This window comes from Ciconia boyciana, chromosome 9 (assembly GCF_034638445.1).
Source record: "Ciconia boyciana chromosome 9, ASM3463844v1, whole genome shotgun sequence".
Classification (NCBI taxonomy): domain Eukaryota; kingdom Metazoa; phylum Chordata; class Aves; order Ciconiiformes; family Ciconiidae; genus Ciconia; species Ciconia boyciana.
Genome location: NC_132942.1, coordinates 36,133,822 through 36,159,973, shown reverse-complemented (window position 1 = coordinate 36,159,973; position 26,152 = coordinate 36,133,822). Strand labels below are relative to the sequence as shown.

General features: G+C 37.0%; 1 protein-coding gene across 1 annotated transcript in view; it reads right to left on the bottom strand.

The window, feature by feature from the left end:
* Window positions 1-3,361: 3,361 nt before the first annotated feature.
* CMTM4 (CKLF like MARVEL transmembrane domain containing 4) overlaps window positions 3,362-26,152 on the bottom strand; it is a 41,619-nt gene continuing 18,828 nt past the window's right edge. Inside the window, exons 2-4 of the mRNA XM_072873539.1 lie at window positions 23,349-23,525; window positions 12,241-12,339; window positions 3,362-11,276 (exon numbers count right to left, since the gene is read on the bottom strand). Of these exons, the coding sequence (XP_072729640.1) occupies window positions 11,103-11,276; window positions 12,241-12,339; window positions 23,349-23,525 (450 nt within the window). The 3' untranslated portion in view covers window positions 3,362-11,102. The remainder of the gene's footprint in view (window positions 11,277-12,240; window positions 12,340-23,348; window positions 23,526-26,152) is intronic.

Below are 26,152 nucleotides of genomic sequence, written 5' to 3'. Positions count from 1 at the left end.
CATTACACTTATCAGAAGTGTTCATTGTGCAAATTTCTAAGCCTGAATTTTATAGCTGCATCTTCCCCTGCTAGGAGACCAGCAGCCTGTATCATAAAGTGAGCACGTACTTGTAACCAAACACTAACAGTGCATGTTTCTAACACCTGTACTTCTAAAATGCGTACATAAATGAGAAAACTTACATATTGCTACTAGGCTGAGCTAAACCTCGTAGCAGGCAGCTTGTAGCCAACCTCATAAGAGATTAAAAATAATAAAATGAAGTGGCTTCATTCCAAAGAACAGGATACAAAGCACCCCTGAAGAGCAAATGAAAGATACATATCACCTGTGTTTTTACATATGCATGAAGAAGCTCCACCTAAGCGTCCTTTAATCCTTTTTTGAGCATGGAGAGAGAGAGAGAGAGTGAATACATCAAGGAAGCAGAATAATCTTAGGTAAGCACTGAGAATGTGAATCTTGTAACAAGATACTTGACACACCTTTTTACATGAAGCATTGGTTTAAAAGTCAGGATGGAGACATCATCTCTTGATTTTAAGTAAACAGGACTGCATCAAAACACCCTCACTGCAACACAGATTCCTCCTTTACTAGAAGAATTCACAGTACTCTGAATGCTTTGTAAAACTTCTAGGTCAGAAGGTGAAACAACGCTACCCAGAAAATGTAAGCATATTTTAAATATTTGGTTTTTTTAAATCAATTTTTCTTTAAGGAAATAGATTGAAAACAGTGATTCCAATGTTAATTTTGGCCAAGTAATACCTGTGCTTTTATATATTCATGATGCTGTCCATCACATTTTGTTAGCCTGATCCATTAAATAAGAAATCAATTATAGTCTTCTCAGGAGACTGAAGGAAGATTCAGTATTTAAAAGTTAGACAGAATAAACTTTTTTTTAATTTAACAGCTGACAAAGCTCCTCTTGGCCAAGGAACATCATGGATAACAACATCAGCAGCAATATGGCATTAAGTCCAGCACTTTAACTCTGTTTTCTTAAAGAGCATCAATTTCATTACGGCCTGATGTCTAAGCAGGTCCAATGGATGCAACACCACAACAGGTTAGAATTTACCGCTGCTGACAATCCCACACAAGCAAAATGAACTGGCCCATCTTCTAGCAGAAAAGTTGTACAAGCACATGACTCTCTTTAGTGAATCCTTCTGTAGAAGCTCAGTCGTACCACCACCTTTGTCCACCTCCCCACACACACACATTATCCCTAAGCAGCATTTTAAAAGCATCATTGATATTGCCAAATCTTTCCACAACACTCGTTCACCCATCCATACATTTCCTCAGTTCTTACCGTTATTAACTCAGTGCTTTCACCTCACACCTAAAGCACCTGGATACCAAAAATCCCGACTGCAACAAGGAAGGACTTGCAACCTACAGCCCATGAGGTGGCAGAGCATTACCCACTCACTCTGGCATTTCAGCCCCAAAATTCCTTTTCAGTCCAGAAAGTGATGCTGCAAACGACAATATATAGCATTTTGGCCCATTACAGCGTACCAGATGGAGAAACCTCCACAAGAGCAATGCCACCACAACCACTTTAGCAATAAAGCAGTTCCATGTGCTTTCTGCTACATATAACCTCTCATCAAGGGCTGCTTATACATGGTTTTTCATTAACTCCTGCATCTATGAAGTTTGTCTTGTCAGAGACATAGTCACAAAAAACTCAGTCAGGGTTGGTTTGTTTGATGTTTAATCCCATGCCACTGTGTTGCACAGGAAGTGCATTTAGCAACTGCACTTACTGGATTATCAACTAATCAACCACAACACTCGGTATACTGAGTTTATATGTTGCCTTTACAGACGAAGACAATGTTTTAGTACTTTAATATGTCCATTTATTAAACAGGAAGTCCTTCACAAATGATTCCATACTATATTGATCAAGATAAGTGTTAGAAAACTACCATTTTCCCTACATACAAAAATACAGACTTTTACCACTATGAAGACATGATCAGAAGAGTACCATGAAAATCCATAGAGCTCAAATCTTCAAATATCAGAAAGAAAAAAAGACAGAAAGACAACTAAATTAAAAAATTTACAAAAAGTATTGTGCCCATATACGAAAGACTGGAAAAGCAAAATGACATTTAAAACCGATAAATACACCATTTAAATTATGCTATAACAGTATGGATTTTAAAAACAAGACTGCTTTCCGTATTGCCAGACATTACAATTATTCAGCTTGTGGTTTCTGTTTAGCATAAAAACCAACAGAAAAGAAGCACACAACATATTGAAAAATCATTACTGGTGTAAAAACAAGTTGGAGCTTATGTTTTCTTGTAGAGTTACCTTGCCTTTGAAACTCGTCAAGCATTAAGAGCACAACTTTCACATACAGAGCTGGAAGATTCTACACTTACACATGCAAGTTACAGCTGTGGATACTGAGGGGACAGTGATCACAGCCGGTAGGTACCGCTACAGAAAGCATCTATTTTATCAGCTGGCCTCGTGTGCAGTTTGAGAACTTCAAGAACACTTACCAAAATAATGTGAAATTGCTTCAAGGCTGTAAATTGTCTCTATATGAACATTTGCTAACTTGTGGTATTCTTCAAATCCGTGATCAGGATTTGGTGACAAATGGGTACCTGATCTGCAGTCCCCTAAGTCAATGGGGAATTTTGCCTGAGTAAGGACAACAGAGTCAGGTTCTGCATTCACACACAGAGTATGCTTGTAAGATTTTCCTTGGCAAAACATTATAATTTTTCTTACTTCAAAAGCAAAATACCAAGGGTATTACACAGCAGACTTGTGCTCATATGATAAAAGGAAAATTGCATCCCCTTTGCTCAGTCTGAGATGGAATTCTAACCCACTATTTTGACTAATACTTCTGAGTTGTTCACAATTACAAATCTGTCAGTATAGGACCTATATCCCCAAGGGATAAAGTCTTTCAGTCAGGCCTGGATGCTCCTTCCTCAGACACCATAAATCATAAATTATGAGCTAGAACCAGAATGTTTAGATTACACCTACTATGTTTTTCTAGAGGACTCAATCAGCATCGAGGATACTGATATCCCACACCGAGCATCTCTTTACACAAGTCTCAAGGAAAGAAATTTGGAGTACCTTCTAGCTCACATCAGCAATCTGCTTTATCTCCATCTTTCAGGTAGCAGCTGAACACAGAGCAGAGCAAAAGTGACACAATCTTTTGATTCGCCATGGTATCAAATTTACTATTTAGTGCACAAAGGGAAAGCAATGACTACAGTAGCCATAAAACTGGTATTAGTGGAAACAAAGCACAATAAAGCCAGAGATGCATTAGTGACTCACGTTACAAAAATAGTGTTTACTGGTTTAATAAATTTACATCTCTATTTTTGTGAATGACAAGTGTTTATACCACACATGGAAGGCACACTAGGTGAAGCAGTTTTTCGGTATTTGTTTACAATTCTGTGAAAAGACATACAAAGTGTCAACTTCAAATCAAAATTGAGCATTATAATGAGAAATAAATACATACTTTACTATTTTATTGTGGGTTCCTGAACCCTTACAAACTTCAACATATACAAATAGTTTCAAAATGACACTAACACAGAAGAGAGTACGTCTAGACAGATATAATGATTAGCCAAGTCATTTGTTATATTATGTCATAAATGTTGTCTTAAGTATAGAAATCATTTAAAAATGCAATAAATTGGCCACAATATATAAATCAAAATATTTTCTTACTCCAGAACTGTGATGTATGAGTTAAAGCTGGATGAACTGTAGTGCTAAGATACACTCTCCCTCCACAATATCCAACAAGTAGAAACCAGTAAATATTCAAGATTAAAGTATAAACAGTAGAAAAATGAAGGCAGCAATTGTAATAAACGGGTGCTAGCTAGAACCACTTTAACCTGTAGACATCAGGATAAATGTAACATTACTAAAAATATTTAGACAATAATACTTTTGGGATTAAAAGGTTACCAAAAGTGATAAATCAGCCGAGTTGAGAGGGTATTTTCTTTCAAACACATTAAGATCTTAAATATGTCTATCCAGACATTTGTCCAAAGCAAAACAAATACAATACCCTGAAGTTTCCCATATCCTAGACAATAGTCCATGACAGTCAGAAGAGGCAGATGGTCTACTCCATTCTGTTACTCACATCCAGATGTTATTAAAATAGCTGTAGGGACCAGCCCCAATCAAAAAAATAAGAAAAAACCCAGATACTCCGTTAATATGATCTGGCTATTGCTTTTTGAAATGCTCCTATGTCCTCATTCTGAATTCATGAAGATGAAGATAGTTTCCATATCCTTCCATATATGCTAACTGGCTTTTAAAAATTTTACCCATTAAGTCCATGGTATACAGATAAAACCTTCATAGTAAACACAAAGCTCTATGTTATAAATATGTCAATCAAGGTAACTATGTATATTGTATATAAAATTAAATATCTTCTGTTTGCCAAGTATAATTTAAAAAGGAATCTGTGGCTAGTTATAAAAAAATATTTATTAACCCATAGAGATTAAAAGGCAATTTCACGAACTCATCCATTCAGCACATTTGAAAGAGCTGCACTGGGATTCTGGATAGGTAACTTTATCTAATCACATTTTCATGATAAATAGACAACTTTCATTTCTGGGCATATATAAGAACACTTCTGAAAGCTGCATATCCCAAAAGAAAATTAGATTGTGTTGTATACTCTAAATTAAAGGCTATCATAAATCACAGTGTAAGCAGATTTTTTAAAAGATTATTTTAGAATAAACACGGTTAAATTATAGACCGATTTAAAAAAGACAATGCAAAATAAGACCAAAACAACAAAGGAACCCTCTCAGGTTGGACAGCACTGCTCTGACTCTGTCAAACAGATCCATCCAGGTGGCCAAGTGGCTAACAGGGAAAACAATATACCAGGAAAAACTTGAAAGTGGCATTCAGAGATTTCCTGAATACTTATATAAATTCATTTTTAACCAACTCCCTTTGTTAAAATAGGGAGAGGAATATGGCATAATTTCTACAAACTATTTTCATGCATTCTGCCGGTTTTCGTACCTATTTCAGCTTCATTTTTAAATTATTTCTTTTGTTGCCATTAAAATTCACATACACATCTCTATCTGCACAGTGTTTTTGAGCTTTGTTGGCCCTCCAAACAATCCATTACTTTATGCTATAAACAACAGTAACTAAGTACCCATTTTTCAGAAACGCTACGTGACAGCTTTACTCATTTAAGTGGGACTGAGCAGAAGTTACTCTGAAACTATCCTTTCTTCTAGACAGATAGAGCCCTTCTGATGCAAGCACCTACATCCTGCAGGTCTCTGAACGAACTACTACACCTCAGCTGAGCAGAAGTTATTTGATAATCACACCAATTTGTCAACATACCTCAGGTTTTAAGACGCACCATTAACAACGCCGGTGCAGAATCTCTCCAACTGTATTACACAGCCAGCATGACCCCGGAGTTACAAACAGAGAAACACTTCTACACCTACTTTTACTACTGACCAAAGGTATCTCTCTCTCTCCTTCGCTACAAAGTGCAGAAGCAGTCTTTCCTTCTGCGGTTGGGGATTATTAATGTTCACATATCATTTTGAAAGCACTGGATTATTAAGCATCAAGTTTGGGTTTCTCTCTCCTTCTCACCTTTTATCACGTCTTAAATTCATGCTCAGATTGTGCCTACCTTTTTATTTATCCTAAATACCTGCTGAAGATGTTTGGCTCCAGAGCTTTCAGCATTAAGACCTGTTTATGCTCTGATTTTCATGTACAAAGCTGTTTGGTATCTCATCTGAGTAGGAGAGAGGATATTATTTCCTACACTATTTGAATTGAGTTTGGGTTTTTTTAAAGATTTTGCCCTAAAAACTTATTAGTTTTTTTATTATCTTACTTATTTGGGGTTGTTGGTTTTGTTGTTGTTGGGGTTTGTTGTGTCCCATTCCCCCCCCCCGAAAGAGAACAAGTAGGAATGTTTATAAAGTTGTCATGAGACAAGAAAATAACACATACGGAACAAGGACTAAGGAAGAGGGGGGGAAAAAAAGGGGTTGCATTAATAAAACCACATATTACATAAGCATTTGCTGTGCCTGCACATCCCCAAAATAGCACAAAAGTGAGAAATATCAAATTTGTTTAGGGACCTTAAAGTTCATGGAAAACTAGTGGTTAATTCACTCCTAACAGTCCACATGCAGCTTGTAGCAGGTCAATTCTCCTGCTGTGTCCCACAGCACTTTAAAGAACCAATAAGTTTGCTGTGTTAGGAAGGGTCAGTCATCGTATGGTCCAAAATAATTCGGGGGGGGGGAAGTAAAGTAAGATTATCTTAGGGACAATTGAAAATCTTCCCCAGTTTTCCCCTCTTCTTTCTAGAATCAACAATGAAATACAAACAGATAAAACAATTATAGGTCATATCATGAGATGCACAGTGGAACACGTGACAAAGCCTATGAAGAAGCACCCCACATTACTGATTTTATTTAAATTCACATGTAAGAGACATCTTATAAGCAAAAGATGAGAAGCTGCTTCCAAGGCACAGCTCATTGCTGATGCCATGCTTCTGAATACAAAGCCCATGATGAGTAGCACAGACTGAAATATAGGCATCAAATCTCTAGAGTCAGTACCTTGTCTCTCAAAAAAGGCAGAGGTAGATGAGTCTCTAATCCTCTCAACCTCTATGCATGTGGCTCCTAACAGAAAGCTTACACAGAAACATATGCAGTATACCAGCTAGCTTCCAAAGTCCGAGGGGAAAGAATAAAATTTCCCCCAGCACATCCAGCCCAAACATCATAAGCTATCATAAAAGGGAAGAGTACCATACTTAAGCAAAAGGACGTTGGACACAGTATTCTTATCTTCCTTATATTGAAGCAGACACTATACAGATCAATGAGGAAGGCTTAACAAAAATTAAATATTAAAACATAAGATAGATGAGGCATGAATATACGAAATGAAAGGAACAAGTGGAGAGTAAGAAGCAATCAACTTCACTAAGAAGCAATGAAACTGTCAAATCAGTTCTTAATTGTGGTTTTAGAAACTTCTATTGTAGGAAGTTTGCACATCATTACAGGAATGTATGATAAACTTGAACTAAGGCTGACAAAACTGAGCATACATAGCATTAAAAAGAAAACATATATTCTTACAACACTATACAACAGTTATTATGCTGTTGCTCCAATCATATCTTATGCTTTAATTAATCTTTTGATGTCTGTGCATAGGTTTCAAAATTTACCATCACTTCTACATGCAAAAATACATAGAGATTGCATATCTGAGGGCTTAGTTTGACTAAGTTTGAAAGAGGACTATAATTAGAACCATTACAGTTTTGAGCATCCCATTCCTACAAGGTTCAACTGTTTAGCTTTAATTTATTTTTACTTACAGTGGGTTTTGAGTCCCTTTATGGAGCTAAACAGCACTCTTAAGGACTAAAAGAAATTATCCCTATATGCTCAGCAATTACAAGCACGACTAACTGGCTGGGAGAAGCAATTTAATGTCACTTTTCAAAGCAAGTTCCAAAAAAAATTTAAACTTTCTACCCTATTTTCTTCCTTCAGAGCTTTTTTATGATGACTGCAGTTTGGGTAACAGTCTCGAAATATCACCACCTCTTCAATACACCGTGTAAAATTAAGTCGGGGAGGGATATCAACTGTGTATATATCATATGATGTTAATGTTTCAAATTTAGTTGTCTCTCACAGCTACTTTATTTCCCTTCTATATAATCCAAACAGTAAATAATGTCTCTCTAGAGTAATAAATGCTTAACTTAGATTTTTAGAAAGTATATACTGTACAATACTAAAATCACCTTTGGTCCCCAAAATAAGGAAATTACAAATTTACATTTGTTCTGTTTTACAAAGTGTATCAGATAGTATTTTTTAAATTAATATTCTCTTTGAATTCTACCCTGAAAGCTGTGCTAAGCTCAAGTCATGATGTAAGTAATAAATAATGGTATACTGTTCTCAGCTCAAGAAAACTTATTTCACATGTAAAAGCACTCAAGGTCATTCAGGTCTACTATACTACACAATGAAGTTTTACACTGTATTAGAAGTGTAACTGTATCATTCTGCATTTGTCATTCCAGCTAAAAGATAACAAAAGCTTTTTATGATCTCACTCCAGAAAAAGCTCATTGAAGTTACCGTGTTTCTAGGTAAGGAAAGGCGTAAGGATTTGAAAGACACCGAATTAATAAACTTACAGATGCACAAGACCTCCCACACCTCTGAAAAACCAGAATCAGCACAGGGAGTACAGGAGACGAACGGGGAGTTCTCTTACCTATGCACCATTTCAGTCCTTGTCATTAACCAGCAAACAGGATACACTCCTAATGAAAAGCCTTTGCTATGCATCACCTAACTTCTGTTTCTTGATTTCAGATGAGGGTTCCATGGATCTAAAGGCATGGATCTTCTGGAGGACAATATTCTGTATTTGAGTAGGGGGTTTCAGGTTTGGGTTTTTTGGTGTGGTTTTGTTGTTTTTTGGTTTTGGGGGGAGGGGGTGTTGTTTGGGGGTTTTGTGGTTTGGGGGGGTTTTTTTGGTGTTTGGGGGGTTTTTTTGTTTGTTTAATCTTTATACAAACTGCTTTAATGCCAGTTTACAATTCCAGTCTAGACATGTTTGTGCTACTTCTAAAAAAGCTCTTTTAATAATTGACAATATCTACAAACTCTCCTTGCAAACTTTGCCGATACTAGGCAGAGTGCTGAAAAACAGCAGGGCTATGAAAACTGTACTGGCAATAATAAACTTCATTATTTCATACCACACTGAACATGGAACTGTCATTTACTTTTCATGAAACTCACAGTAATCCTGGCGAGACACCACCTCAATATGTCTATGTTCTAAACCCAACAACAGAGGTTGGCTTATATGGTTCGATCTTTTTTTAAACTGGTGTTCCTTTTGGCATTAACTTTCAATGAAGCACAATAAAATGTTACTATAGTAACTGGTAAACCATTACTTGTTAAGAAAATGCAAGTTTTCTTTAACCTCATTAGTTACTCTTTCTGAATTTTAATCTCCATCTTAGCCACTAAGGTGAATTGCACTGTAGACATCAGTTTTGTGTCCGGTTTTCACATATCAAAATAATTCTCTGTTTCTTGATTCAAACATTGCAGCATTAGGTTCACACCTGTCACTATCCCAGTACCCTCTGGTATTAAAAAAGCCCAGGCACTTCTATTGATCTTCTGTTTGGTATACCCTATTTTTCATATTTACAAGTGACCTATTGCAATGTATTGCCGTTTGTTCTTAAGACTCCAGTTAACTGCATTCATCCACTTAAGACTACAGCTACATAAGAACACAATGCAAAAAGTGTTCAAGTCGAATGTGAGATAAATTCAGGCATACGTGGCATACAGTTCTGCTAATTTCAAAGATTTCATCGGCTTACACCAGAAAATAATTCAGCTCTAGAGATCTTCTCCCCTACACATTTTCTTAATGTAAAATGCAGGCATGCATATGCCAAATAATGGATTACATAGATAAAAACACCAATCAAAAAAACAGAAGAATATCAAGGGACATCTTCCTAATAACATTATGATATTGTTTAACTGATTACTGCAGAATTCAAGTTTTGAGTAGACAAAATACCCCTCTCTTCACTGGAAGTACAATTAAAATAAGAAAACTTCAGTTAGGTAAAAATATTTCTAAACAAATCAATACAACCATATTATCCTCCAATTATCTAAACTCATTTTCCAAAGGAATATTAAGGGAAAAAAATTGCAGAAACACCCAATTAAAAAAAAAAAGTTTTACCTACTACCAACAGTTTTAATATCAGAAGAAACAAACAACCCTCCAAAAAGGAAAATATTTATCTTACATGAATCACAATACTGCAACCCTAGAAACACTTGATAAGCACATCATAATTTTTTCCTAGTTCTTGCTTACCCAAGGCTTCTCAGAAAGGCTGAACCTTAAAAAAAACAAAAAACCCCAAAACAAACAAAAAACCCCACACAAAACAAAAAACAACAACAAAAAACCAAACAAACAAAACAGAAAAAAGAAAACAGCCATTGACTGGAATGCAAGTCTATTGGATGACAACCCCTTCTTTCTCTACTGTGTCCCTCGAGCCCCTTTTCTCCACCCTGCCTCCCAAGCATATTTATTTTCCCATTTCGGAATGAAAAATAGAATGTATCCCAACATTAGCAGAAAACCACATACTTGCACTTGATGCATTATGGTGACCATTCAGTAAACATGCTAATTTTGCACGCACAAGTTCAGATCTGGCTGAGGCCATGCATGAACTGAATATGGCAATTTCAGAGTAACCCACAGGGTAACTACCTCAACGCTATATCCATCAACCAAAAAATGTGAAATGGTTGTCCATTTCAGCTACATAAGTAAGTGCACCAACAGTAAAACTGCAGGAGATCTTGCAGATGAGAATTGAGCTGCACTGTCAAGGCTGCATGACAATGGATACAGAGAGTTTGTTGGACAGGATACATGGCTAAAGTTATTGCTATTTGCCCCTCACTTCCTTTTTGCGTGTCTTAAATTTACTTTTGGTGGATTTCTTTCTTATATTAACTAAGCAATGTAGTGCTGGTCTTAGTGTTTACAATAGATGAAGAAACAGTGGCAGAACATGTATATTCAGACCTTGCACTTGGGAGAGGGAAGGAAAGTACTATGCAGTTAATCCAAAACAATAACATACTGTAAAACATATATATTATATATTATATAAGATATATAATATATGTATATATATGTGGACATCTTAAACGGATCTTGCTTTTGAATGACCAACATTTACTGCCTTCGTGACAACAGCTTCAGACTCAATGCATCTCTGCACATTTGCAGGGCTGGGCATTCTTTGCCACCATCTGATCTTCCTTTTCTTCCTTAAATAAAGAAAAAACCCTTTATTCCATGAGAGAGTTAAGCACTTCTTTTCCCTTTGCAGTCCCATTTGAATGTCGCTTTCATGCATCCAGACGCTGAATCTCAGGGCGATGATCTACTTCTCTGGATTCTGTCCGAGCACGTATGTAATCACTGGTCTGCCGACTACTTTGTTGTCTGCTGTTCATTCGCCACTTTTTAATAGCTAAATATGTGTTCACAGCATACACTGCCATTGCCAAGAAACCAAATATCTACAAGAAGTAGAAAGAATTGTCAAAGACAATTTTTGAAAACAAGAACAATAGTAGTTTCACAACAAATTCTTCAGAAACTTAGTTTTCTACTTTATTTGCACTGACAAATCATCATGGCCTGTAAAATCGACGTTTTTCTTCTTCAATGAACTAGAGAATCTGCAATAGTGACCAAGATCAATGATCCCAGAGAACAAAGTTCTCTGTCTACAAACATGACAATTAAATCCTGCAATGCAACTTCAATGGAAGAACCTCTTGTAAAGAAGAATACAGCTCTTCATCCAACAGTTCATTCCTCAGGGTGCACATAATAGTGAATGAATGACAAGAGAACAGATGACCAGTCCAGACCATCAGCCTGGAGAAGCAGCTAATCTGCAGTTCTTCCTATATGCTTCTGGAGAACTGTTGTGTGATTTTCAATGTCCAGGTTTGGAGAGGGGAAAAGAGAAGGAGAAAAAAAAAAAAGAAAAAAAAAAGGTTGCCAACTCAAGCACAAAATTAATTTGTTTGACCTCACTGTTCTAGATTTAAAATCTTGAAGTACTACTATACTTACTCCACAGAACAAAAAGTGACCTGCAGTGAGCAAGAATAATTAAGCAAATTATGTGCAAGCAGGTCCAATGTCTTGTGAATTTCTGGCTCTATCTTTTCCGTAGGTTTGCAATACAGAGCAGTATCATCTAAGCTAGCTATAGGAAAGAAGCAAGGTAAGTTCAACTGTTAAAGTGTTCTCTGCAAGTCATTTTTCTGTTTGTTCTTGCCTCAAGTCTTAAGACAAACAAGTCAAAGGATGTCAATACTTTCTAAATCAGAATTAGCATTAGCCGACTATAAAATTAGAAGTAAATTGCAGTGGCAAAGGCAAGAGGAGTATTCAATGAACATGATGGAAAAGTTGTTCTTAGTTTTAATAGAAGATAAGAGTCATATATAAAGAAGTTCAAATTCTTACCACAGCAGCAATTTCTGCTCCAGTTTTATGGTTTAAAGCAGCAAGTACTACAGAGGCAATGAAAAAGAAGAAAGTGCTGAGTCCAGTGTTGACCAGATCCTAAAAAAATAAATTCATTAGCATTACTAAACAATGATTCTTTGCTTGCTTTTATTAGAGGTAATGAAACAGAAGAAGGTTAGAACAAGAACTATAGCAATACTTTCCCACTTTATATGCAGTTTATCACTTATACAAAAGGAGGCAAAGATTATTACACAGGAAACATAGCGTGCATGTGTGTTAGTCTGTGAACTAAAGTCAAATAGCACGTACACATAAAGCACCAGTGCAGATTCTGGATGCATTACCTTAATTTCTACTGGGTTTATTAGAAAAGTGCTGTCAGCGTAAACAATGACTAAAGCTGTTCTACCTCACCTGACACTGAAGTAACCTGAGTATCAAGCTTTAGCACTCCAGGAACCCCTTGTTCTCTTTCACATCACAACAGTGCTCTGTGCACTGCCCAGATAACGGTCATGAATTTTACTACAAATTCTTTGAGGCCTTTATTGCAGAAAACCGCATGTCCTATGCTATTTCAGTAACAGCTGCCTGTATTGTGAGAATACACAGATTTTTACGTATTTAGTGCATAAAATTGATGTTTCAAGTAGACATTTTAGAACATATGCACAGCAACACCCCGGGGGCACCTATATTCAGGGAGAATTCTTGCTTTGCTCCAAGCACAGAAAAATGACAGGCAACATGCAATTCAGTTATACACATGCTGCACGTGTCACTTAGTGTTAGATGACTGTGCTGCCATGCCTTACAAAAAGCAGGGTCACTAACGCATCATTGGAACATAAGTAAGAATTCTGAATGGCAGCTATTACCACAAAAATAATTACATCACTACAAGGCTATCTGATCAGACTCGAGGAAAAAAAAGAATTCAAGAGTTGAGACGTTAAAATAATATAAGAAATAAAGTGCTAGATTCATTAGGGACTAGCTGTTCAGTATGTTACTTGGGGCATCTTTTACAATTTTTTAAAACATTTGATATGTATGTACACTCCACTATACGTACACTACAGAGATGTAGGAAATAACAGACTATCATGATAAGTGAATGAATAGGTGAAATCAGGGAGCAAGGAGGGGTGTGGAGGAATCGGGGAAGGGCAGTTCAGCACAAATGTCCTGAAGGAACATGAAATCAGTGAGAGGTGAATACTATCATAGCCAAAAGGGATGGAAAGAAAACCTGTATACAAGTTCGCTGTGCAACTTGCAGTTTTGAGTTAAAGAAAAAAAATAAGCAACAAAAACACACTGAACATGCCAACTCCCACCATTTAAAAAATCCCATCACCACTCTTTAATTAGAATTCAAGGACAAATTTGTTCTACTTGACTCTCTTCTTTCACATGCAAGTCAGGCTCACTTCCCGTTCCTGCTCCTCCACTTACTACAAGTATAATTCCCTCCCTGCCCCCTCAAAGTGTATCTTGTAAAGTGCTGTAAGAAGTTAGGCTTAGAAAACTGAAGATACAAATCTAAACTTATTCCCTGGGTATGAATCCCATTACTATGTTCCAGCTATGTAGCACAAAGACTTTGAAAAGACCATTGTCATCCAGCCACCCCCAAAACATCTGTTCTTCTAGCCATGATTTGAGAATGCTTTAGAAAGTAACTGTGTAAACTGAAAGTTTCTGGCACTGTGTTATTCACAGGAAAAACTATTTTGAGGGTACTGACTCAGCGACAGCTGGTTATCAAAATTAAGTGTACCTGGGGATAAACTGTATGATGTAGACTGTGGCGTGATCCCCATCTAAAAGGGGGACTTTCCCAAGAAATCTGAGAGGCTTCCATTGCTCATCGCTATTTCCACCAACGTGTTCAGATTTCATGAGCCCAGTAAGACCCAAACTGTCTTACAAATAGTAAGGAAACAAAAGCAAATTGCGGGCCTCAAACTCCTACCATCTTTTCACCTGCCAGTGTATAATTAGAGAGATACTTTATATCTCTGTTCAAGCTCACCAACATAAATGTTATCTGGTACTTACAGCATCAAACAACACTGAAATTTTATTAAGTAGTTATTGCAATTTAATTATATAATTTCCTGCCTTGCAGAGATACATTTAAGAAACAGAGATATTAGAAAATAAATGTCATTTTGCAACTTCTCCAGGTACCCTCCTCTCCAACTCTGAGTTTAGCAGCTCTAACCGTGCTTCCAGGGTTGCCAACAAGAGCTGTGGTCCTCAGCTGCACAAACCTTTTTTCACTAGAGGGGATGTCTCACTATATATGACAACGAATACCAGATCAACAGTATTCAACATTTTCATCAAGTCTCTACAGTAAACATATGTATGTCACCAAGAATGCTGAAACTAAACACTGAGAAGGCAGCTATGCTCTTGAATAATTTAAAAAAAAAAATTTAGTCCAACCCAAGGTCAAGTTGTGTATTTTACTACCAGAGTACATTTGCCACCTACAGGAATAACCTACAGAATGGAGACAAAATCCTAGAAGAAATAACTCGGAAGAACTCAGTAATTACAGTAGGTAAGCACCTCAACATGTGATGCCATGACAAAAAAAAGGGAGAAAAAGCACTTATACATTCCTTTGGACATATGGACACGATAGGTGTAAGGTAGTAATCTTACCTTTGCAAGGGACACTGGAATGCTGCATCCTGTTCCGGTATCCATATTTTTAAAAGTATGTTGAAAAATTGGACAGGGTACAGAGAAGAGCCACAGAAGTTATTTGAAAGGAGGAGAAAATTTCTCACAGTATGAATCAGAGAACCTAAACTGCTTTGAATATTAAAAAGATTGAGCTCTGTACATGAAGACTCCAGTGTTCAAGTAATCAAAAAAATACTAGCTGTTTTAAAAGTTTAGCATAGAAAAGCACAACAAAATTAATAGTATAATAAAATTAACAGCTGCAAAGTTAAGACAAAAGTCATATTCAAAATGAAGTAAGTTTTAATTGTAAGGGAGCTAACCATCAGAACAATCAAAGATGTGTTCAATATTCCACCTTTTCACTTCTTTTTATCCAGATTACGTTTTTTCAGACACGCATTTTGTACTTCTTTAGTACCATACTTAAAGACTAAGTGGGTGACACATAATGCTCTATGATTTATGGGGTCAGATGTGCTTATTCATTAATCCTGCTGACCTCTGGACTTTCTGAATCTCTCAGCTTGATCATCTTGCCAAAGGAGAATAGTATAAGCAAGATAGCTAGACCTATCCACAACATGACAGACATTATCATCTATCTCCGTGCTACAAACTGCCTTGAAAGCTTCTTGTAAGAAGAAGTTTGAGATACTGCAGAATACAAAATACTGTTGAAATTAGACTGCTGGTGCCTTTGTCATGATTATTCCAGAAAACCAAAGATACAAGCGCATTAGAAACTTTGTCATCATCACTGGCATTTTATTTTATTGTACTCTTGACAAAGACTATCAAATTTCTCCTTGCAAAGAATCCAACAATTCAAATCTAAATATTTGATTCCATCTTCAGGCTCCAATTCATTCATTTCTGCAATTCCATTTTCCCTGTTTAGGTCAAAACCTTTTAATGCAATTAATAATTGATTCACATTCATACAATAAGGCTGGTTTCTTAAAAAGCTAAAACTAACACAATCTTTCATATCCACAGATCAGATTCTTTGGAGCTTAAGGAGCAATAACACTCATCAATAACATTGTCGTATAATGGTAATGTCACAGATGCAAATGCTGGTGGAGGTTTTTAATCCAAAATTTGGTACTTACTACTTAGAGCACAAAGGTAAGAAAAGAAAAAATACAACAGTTTTGGAATAAGTCAGAGCAGAAACAAAAGAGAATGAACTACAGCAAGAATTCAAGAAGTAAAGGACACTCCCTAAAATAATGTAGCTTTTTTCCACGTAACAGAAAATGAATAATCGTGACAATAAAAAGAATAAACTAATTGAAAAAAGATGAGCCATTTCAAATCTGGCCATGATGTAGCTGAAGTTCTTGCTATTATATTTATAGACAAAGTAAAAACCACATCACACAGATAGAAGAATTTCTGCTGAAATTACAGCAACCTCATGAGACAGTATGCTGTGCCATAAAATACTGTACAAAGCTGCCATCCATAACAGAGAATAAAATCTATGAGCTGAATCAAATCCACTCTAGACTGCTGCTGCTCCCTTTCTCCTTTCCAAGATGATTCAAAAATGAAAGACTGACTTCTGGTCACTTGCTAGTTATTTGCAAGCCATTCTGTTCAGTAACCAATGGTCCTATTAGTCCAAAGCAGAGTATTCCAGGACATACATTTGCTACTGCCATCACTAGCTATCTGTCCCACTCAGAAGAAGCATAAGGCAGAGGAGGCATCTTAATTAAATTGTGGATGAAGATGGGTTTATGCCAAGACAGCATTTTATACCAAAATAGATAGGGTGAGGCTTTTCTTCTGCTGATTCTGCTGTAAAGGTGGGAAACTCTAGAAAAGAAAAGTGGACAGCATCCTACAGTCTTTCATTTTTAAGGGTCTGGGTAGGTATGGTTCCTGGATTAATGAGGATGGAGAAACTGAATTGGTGCTATGAATGAGAGGTCTGTTAACAGACCTGAAAACTCCCATTAAGTAATTTCTGAAAGCTGCAAGGGACATCAGCTTCGAAAGCTTCTGTTTAGTCCTCCAGTTTGGTACATTACCAGGAGTCAGCTCTGATGCCCAGAGGTGTCAGTAACATTCACATGCCTTTGTCCATCGCTCTCCGTGACTTCACACATGCAAACTTTTAAGAGACATTCAATCAAAATACACACTCTGCCTTTTCATCCTGTATTTCGTGGTGAAGTAAAAGACTGCACAAGTGACCAGATACTTGTGCCATACTGCAATTGTAATTTGTATAAACAAAACCATGACATTTAAACTGGTGGTTGCTTTTGTTATTTGCTTTCTGAAATCCAAAAGTTTACATTTAGATGGAGTGTAAAGTAGCTAAATGAATGTCATCTGGAAAAGAAGCCTGCACATTTCAACAGCTTGACTTTGTCACAAAAGGTGACAGAAGTTAGCAGCCTGCTGCTGTCCAGGTTATTTTCCACAAAAGAGAGAGCTCAACGTAACATTTCCTTTTAGCTCTGTTTGGGTTTTGGTGGTTTGTTTTTCAGTTGGCAGGGGAAGGGAGGGGAAGTGTGGTTATTGATTGGGGGGTTTTTTGCCTCTTTTAATTTTTTTTGTACAATGCCCCTAATTTTTCCTCCAACCAGTCCTTTAATTGCAAGGTTTGGGAACTTTTTCCTTTGTTTCTATGTAAAGCTATCAAGCTTACAAACATACTAGGCAGTCCTCTAAACCAAGCACCTCTGGTCAAACTGCCATAACTTTACTCTATAATCATATTATTAAACATCGTATGAGCATTTTGCACCACAATTAAAAATGGAAACACAGTTTCTCAAGCACAAATTAGCCCTAGGTAGAAAGAACAGAATTAACTGTATGACCATTAATTCCCATCTCTTTTTTTCTCATTTATTTAGGCCTACATAGGTAGGGGAGCCTTTACTCGAACACTAGATTCTGCCAGTCCAAGATTGACGTAAGCATCGCTTCCCCCTGATAAAATAGTTCATGACCAACGACTTCAGAAACATGTTAGTGACCCAGAGGGCTGGATTCATGCTGCGCAAAAAGAGATATCTTAGTGACCATCTCACAACATGGGGCTTTGCTGCCTGGCCCCCACACAGGGCTGAAGGTCCCCGTGGGTCCCACATCACACACAGCAGCCCCCAAAGGTCTCTAGCATTCATCTGCAGGTGCTCCTGTTCAAGGACTTTGACCCAGTCCCAGGTATCTGGCACTTGCTGGAAATCAGTTCTACTTCCAGCATCTCAAGCAAAGTATGTCAAAAACCCTGAATTAATATAAGTGACTTTCAAAAACCCTAGTCAGCCCTCTGAAAGGTCAGAGACAAGCTATGATTTTGAAAGAATGGAAGAAGTGGACTCAAAACTAAGATTCGTATTATTTTATTCTTATTTCTAACTATTTTTAAGTTGGAATACAAGCTCTGTTAGGAGTAGTAACTCTGCTGTAAATGACAAAACACATTCCTGAATGAATGCTTCTACAATCCCTGGTTCATTTTGGTTTCTTGAAGACCACCTGCCTACTTTCCTCTCAGTTCTTTCTTAGCTGCTCCTCACTGCTTTCCCTGCATGTTTTTCCAATAAGCAGTCCAGCACACAGACAGGACCAGCAGTTATCAGCACAAAGCAACAGACCTTACTAGCAGTAACTACCAAACCACGTAATATTTCTCATATTTAAAACCTGTGTTTTTCTTTCTTACAGAATAATGCAATGTTTACAGAGCAACGTTTACATCATGCTGCACCAAATGAGAACGAATGTCCACAATGAGCACCAATGCAGAGGAAATTCATTCTGACTATTTTTTTTTAATTTATAAAATATTCACTTTTATCCTTAATAGGTATTGCTATTTTGGCAGCAGTAAAAACAAAAGAGTGAAGGATGACTTACTTAATTTCTCATTCAACAGCTAAGCAAGCTGAAGAAAACCCAGATGTTTTTTCAAAATAGAAAGGGAAAAATATAAATTTTAAAAAAAAAAAAAAGATCAAGATTGCCCTGTGAAGGCCTTTGAACTACAGACTTGTAATTACACTCTTCAGAGCCAAGGCTGGCACAAGACAGTTTGTCATTCTGGCACCACATCAATTTTTCTGCCAACTACTTCAGTGTCAGTTGCTTGCACACAAGGTTTCATCGCTGTAACAACTGAAAAAACCCCAACCCTGCAAAGATGATGAAATAAGTTTTCAGGCAGCACAAAATACAGCTACTGATCTGTGTCTTCAGAGAGACACACCTGACTCCCCATGTTTCCCGCCCTATAGCAGTGCTTCCCTGGGACTGAGTGGAGGCTAATAAGCCTGGTGGAAGTCTCATTAATTTGTGCTGTGCTCAGTCCTGTGCCTCATCTTTGAGGCTGCTCTAGGCTGAAAAACTCTGCATTCAGAACTGCGCGCGCACACACACACAAAATACACTACCAGAGCTCCAGTGGATGTTTGTAAAAAAAAAAAATTTTTTTTTTAATCAATCATCAAAATCTATTGGAAGATCTTTTTTTTTTCCCTACACACAGACATAAACAGCCCATTCTACTGGCTGATTATGCAATGATTTATGCTGTAATGACTCAGATTTCTCTCATCAGACTAACTGTCATCCAAGAGACACTGTCAAATTTCAGTGTTCTCAGCTATTTGCCATCACTTCTCCTACTCCCCAAGTCACCTCAGTTCTCAGCCCTGAAAAAAGTACCACAGCATTACGGTGGATCCACTCTGCACTGACAGTTAGTTGTCAGAAAGCCTGGCAAACCCCATGCAAATTCAACAGAACACTAAAGTTACTACAAACACTTCTGTTAACTTTCCTACCCCATCCCTACTTCGAGGGCCATGTCATCCACACGGTTTGGCTGCAAGATTGTAAGCTCTCCCTGTAGAACACAAGATTCAAATAACGAATGAAAAAAAAAAAAGGGTAATTTAGCCAAACACAAAATTACAGCTAACATTCAGTTATCAGTCAACTCTGAAAACAAACATTTCAAAGCAGCAGCTCATCAGTTAAGCACGAATCTCTGCCGTGGTGTGATCTTCATTCCCCTATGACACTTGCAAGTCTCCCTGCAGAATAGGCTCCCTTGGAGCTGTGAAGCATAAAGGAAATGGAAATTTCCACTGACAGGTTCCCCAGCTTTTGCGTTTTTGCATAATATTGCCAGTGCTGCACAACACAGACAAGTGACTGTTCTTTCATCTTACTGTAACAGACCTGCCTCTTCCCAACACACTCCAGCGAGGTTCTTTTCTGGTCTCACCATCTCCATGTTTCTTTCATGATTACCTCAGGAAAATGTGAAAATGGTTGGCAAGTCTCTAATTAGGATCAAAACAAAGCTCTTTTCCTCAAAATGGCTAAAAAGATATATTTTAAAACATTTAGTAAATTTGCATATGTGTTAGATGCTAGTATATACTGAGCCACATTTTCACTCCAGCCAGGAATAGTGGACGTCAGACAATACCCACAACACATTAGAAAGAAATCTAATTTTAATAAAGTACTAAAGGGAACAATCCTGTGTTGGACAATAGCAGTTGATGGCCTGGTACTTTCTAATATGTAGGATCATTTGAAAGCAAATGGTTCCTAGGAAGTTTGTGCAAGTGCTGTATTTAAAGAAAGTCTTCTTCCTAAATTTAAGACTATTAAATTCTTTCAAGCACTGTAACACTTTCTTCTTCTCACTCAGCTTCTAAAAGCAAAGTTTGAGACTTTTCACAAGGGAAGTACCCATTATAAAGTCATACATATCTTTTTAAAGCATGTATATTAATGAACTTATACATAAGCAGGAGTGACTTCCTCCTAAAGCATTCAGGAGTGTCAAAGTCTGTTGTTCAGAAAGCAGCTCCTGTGATAACTGCGTCATATACAGAGGCTGGAAAATTATCAAAATAACCATCAAAACACAGGGAAATACTAAATATTGAAAGAGGCAAATAACGTATGAATATACATCTAAACTGTAAAGAATAAAACGCGAAAATAAGCCAAAAAAACATGCGGCCACAACTCTACATTCTTAAATTTCCTACTAACTTTGCTGAAGTAATCTCCCATAGGGTTTTATCAACAGCCATCAATCTCCCACTCTGTACATGCAACAGCAGACTACAGCTATCTGAATAATGAAGATACTCCCACACTCCTCTCAGAGCAACAGTTCTATCAGACTAATGATTGTTAAAAATCAGTAAGCAATACCAGGAAAAAGGATGGTCTCATCAGTTAATGAAGATCAGAAGCTTCCAGTTCTCTTCTCACTTCCATGTTAGAGATCTTTGGTATAATGATGGAAGAAGCATTTCATCTTCAGTACATAACTAAAAGAATGAGACTTGCGAGATCATGACAGTTTACTTCTACCTCTGTTGTTTTGGCAATATGAACTAAAGCAAAGGCATTTGCAGTGTATTCCATTTGCCCTTCAGGTTGAACTCTGACTGTGCCATGTTGCTCCATGCTGTTTAGGTAGGGGGTTCAGAGTGTGACCACTGCCCTAAAAACCAAAATACTTAACTTGGGGCAGGGTATGGACACGGACCAAAAAACAATCCACACCACAACTGGTTGGATTTTTAAGCCCTCTTTTCTCAAAAGATCACTAATAGTGCTATGCAGAGACAAGTAACACGGCACTCAAAACAGCAATTCTTGTCACTCAACTGCTGTAAGTAGTCAGAGTGGCTGAAAGGACCTACCAGTTACACACTGATACCTACTGCATGATTTGGGGGGAAAGGCAGAAAGCTGCATTTAGGCTTCTGTACTCATGTATGTTCAACATATTGTCAAAGTGTTCTGGTAGGCAGTAAAAGTGTGCCACAGGCTCAACAACAGAACAAAAGGTACAGATACACAGAACCAAGGGTATGCAAAGTCATTAAACTGACTGTTCCAGAGATACAACCTCAGCTCAGTCACCGACACCATGCATACTGCTCTGCAGCCTCTTGATAAAAACTCTTGATGTCAAACTTACTTTGACCATAAGCTAGATCTAGTATTCACTGTGAGACCACTCGCATCACACCAGCAAAACCATCATGTATTTTATGTGACACTGATACACTTACACACTTGTTATCATGCTCCTGTACATCCTGCTAGCATGTACAGAACTGTGTGGTATACAAAGATGGTCTTCAATTGCTGTTATTGGCTGTCAGGCTGTTGTGATGCTCATTAAACAACCAAGCTGGCAACAGAAACAGACTACCTTCTCTCTGCAGCTGCTGCTTTTCAGCTCGCCACGAAGATAAGTGGTGACAATACTGGCAGAATGGAGACAAAAGGAGCAAAGGCAAGACAACCCAGTAATATTCCAGTGGTTCCACTGGTTTTGTTTTGCAAGCCACCTGGATCTCCCCCACCTACAGTTACCAGTCACAGTTCTCAGTTCTTGGTACCTACCAAGTACTCTTAGGAAGAGTTTCTCAACAGATCACGCATCCCTAGGGTACAAAGAATGATCTAATTCCACATTCCAGTCTCATTTTAGACAAGTCATTTAGGCTTATGAACACTTACTGCAAACTGCAACATTAATAAATTACATTACAAACAAACAAACAAATCACACAGAAGCCTAGAAATGTCTGGGACTGGTCTCCAACAGTACTTACAAAATTACTGTTATAAAATAAAACAGACAATAGGCACATACGTGTCTGTACTGTCCAAAGAAGTTGGTATAAATATTGCCCGTGAAGCTGACAGATCTTTTGCTAGTATGACTAACATTGATTTTGTGACCTGTGTTTATGCAACCCAATCTGAAAGTTTAACTCATACTACAGCATGGAAATGGAGACTTGTACAAAAGGAATGTGCACTGCCAGCACTTCTCTTCCTAAAACTCCTTGTATTTGAGAACATATTAAGCACTGCCAGTCAATGTTTAATAGTTATTTAAGCAATTCAAAACACCTGATTTTCACAGAAAGCACATCATTTTTTACATTACTACCTGATGACTGTATTAATCTGCATAAGAAAATATATGTTGCACGGCTGTCCTAATATAGAAAACAGCTTAAGAAAGAACAACGGGCTACTGTACATACAGCATCTGTCAAAGTTAAATAACTACAGGCTGCATTTTTATCCACTTCATCCACAAACTGTAATTGCTGGCATTAGCAGGAAGTTTTTCCTTCCAAAGAGAATCTACCAGAAGACAATTTTAGTTCTGTTTAATGTAGTTTAATCTTGCTACATTGCAAAGCTCATTCTGCTGTTAGTATTCAAAATAAATATAAGCAAAACGTATACTTAGCATAAAGAACACTCATACACAATCTTAAACAACAGTAGAAAGTAAAGCTCAAAAACCAAACTTAAAAACAAATTTGCAGCTATTTTTAAGAGAGTGAGGATTTGTATGAACTTACAGTAAGATTCCAGTTGATCTGCGGTATTCTTTTGTGAAGATTTAGACTGAACATAAGCAACAGAACTCCAGTAACCACCAATGCACTACAGCTCACAAACTCGAAGAAATAAAGGCCTTCGCAAGGGGAGCATTCCATGATGGTCTCTATGCAGATGAAAGCAATCAGTGCCAAAACCTAGGAAGAAAAACAAGTGGAAAAAATATAAATAGATTTCCACATTTTGAAAATAGCCACAAGTATTCCTGAAATTTCCATTGGGAACATGATCAGTTTACACTCAGGAATGTGTGATTTTAGTTTATAACAGGGCACTGTCTAAAGAGCAAAAACAAAAGCAAATTAATGCAAGACTTTCTGGATATCTCCTGTTCAACAAAGTATATTTTAGCAAAATTACAAGGAGCCTAACATCAAAATTACTGAGACACTCAGAAAGGCATGAAACCCCTTCAGGCCCTTGGCTTAATATGCAAACAGCACCTCAAATATTTTATTTCATTTTTCACTCATGATATGCTATTCCAAAACTTGAAGATTTAATGCATTTGTCTGTTGGGCCAACCTCAAGCTCAATTATATAGTATTAATATAGTGTGATTGTGAAAGACATTTCAATAGCTATTATTTAAAATTCACTACCAACTTGAGATCTAAATCAATTCAACATAGAATAGATTCAGGATCTCTACCAGCCTCCAAAAATGCCTGCCCTTTTCGTGTTTATCATCAATATGCTATATTTCATATAAAAACATATTTTATCATTCCCTTACTAATAAGACAATTAAAAAAGGAATTAATAGATGAAGAAGAAACTCCTGGTGCTGCAAACACATACATCTAACTGGGATAATGGTTAGTCACACTGAATTCAGAAGGTATCTCAGCTGAGTTAACACAAATGCAGACTTTTGCAAGACAAGAGTTTAATTTACTATTTAGGATAAAACAGTGAAACTCACTATACATAAAAAAATCTGCCCAATGGACAAAACTAAAATATATAAAAAACATACACCAATATTAGCTACCACTTACACCTACACAGACTATACAACTTACACATGTAAGTCTAAGTTTCAAACTGATTCCTCTTTAAATATAACTGGTAAAAGAAAACCAGTTGCATGGACAGTTTTGTTTTGGGTTTTAATTTTCCATGGCAAGCAAGGAAGGCCTTAAGAACATTTTGCTTTGGTTTTCAAGACAACCCTCCCACCCACCCACTTACATTTTTCAGAAATAATTCACTTTTTTGCTCTGCTGCAAGATTCTTATGAGACCGTAGTAAGTCACTTCAATGTGAGTATGAAGAACTCTGGGGGATAGCCTCCTCAGAACTAAATATTCCATAATTTGAAGGTTTTGCTCAAACAAAACGTAAGTTTAAAAGACTGACAGAAGCCACAGTACAAATCAATTTCTGCTAAATTCTTTTTTGCCAATTTCAATAATGTTTTGCAGATACACTTTCTTCCAGCACTTTTTATGCTTTATCCATTAATTTGTCTTTGCCTCCTACAACAAAATGAGCAAAATGAAGAAAAAGGATTTTGAAAGAAGTTACCATTTTTGTCACCAACATCAGCAGTAATTCTAAGTAAAGGACAATACCCCGCATGCCTTGTTTGCCACATACTTCAGAATACAGTAGCTAATTTAAGTTTAAACATAGATTAAAACAAAGCAAAACAGTTTTAATAAAAAAAACTCACACTGGGGTAGGAAGTCTCTCACAGTTCACTTAGCACGCTCTCTTTAAGAGAGCACATGCCATTCTAATTTTTGCCACCTAATACAGCAGGCCAATTCACATCAAACAAATTCTGAATGGATACCCAGTGACTAAACACTTAACTTCAGATTTTATCTCTGACATTGAATAGCTTTGGGAAAAAAGAAAGAAAGAATATGCAGTGAAATGGAACATTCAGAAAACCAGAATCAAAGTCAAACTATGATTTCAGCAATGACACACACACACAAAATACTGTCCAGAACACAGCTTCATTTTACAGTATTAGCATGTAATAAAGTCCACCTTTTCTGTGAACGCAAGCCTCATAACTGAAGCTGACACTGAATACGATTTAAAAATAAAAAAGTAAAGATAAAAAAAAATCTTAGCCATTTCAAGCAGGATCAATATCAAGTATTAACGCTAAACATTAGCTGGCAAAACTTTAACTTTTAGATGTTCCAATATAATAAAGTCTCCATTGTTCTTGCCACTATTTTTGATATGACACTTCTAAAATTTTTATTCTTTTAAAAGAAATGGTTCTGCAATATTCTCTAGAAATACTGTAGTACAAACCCAAACAATATAGACTCATTTTCTAAAAATATGAACAGCTCTGAATTGTGCCACCAACATTAGGCTGAAGGAGCCAAAAACTCTGGCTCGCCAATCATTACACTGGGCTACTGCTACTTGGCATATGGACTCTCTGTTGTTTTGCTGATAAAAATCTTACACTGGCTCTTCTCCATACCAGACAGCATTGCTTCAAGGCTAACGTACCCATCTTAGCAGTCAAAGCTCAAAAAAGATGAAAGTTTCTTGCATACAGCACCACAAATTAATTATGAAGAGGCACTTGAAGCAATGAACTCTAATCATCACATTACTTATATACTCCCAAGCTCAGAATTAATAATTAATGAGCCTCAGAGCAATTCTACCTTAAGATTTCATTTTATCCCTTAAGAAATTATAAGAGACATTTACCTGTGACACACTCTTATAACAAAAAGTGTTAGCTGTGTACACTTAGGTTTGACTTAACCCAAACCATTTT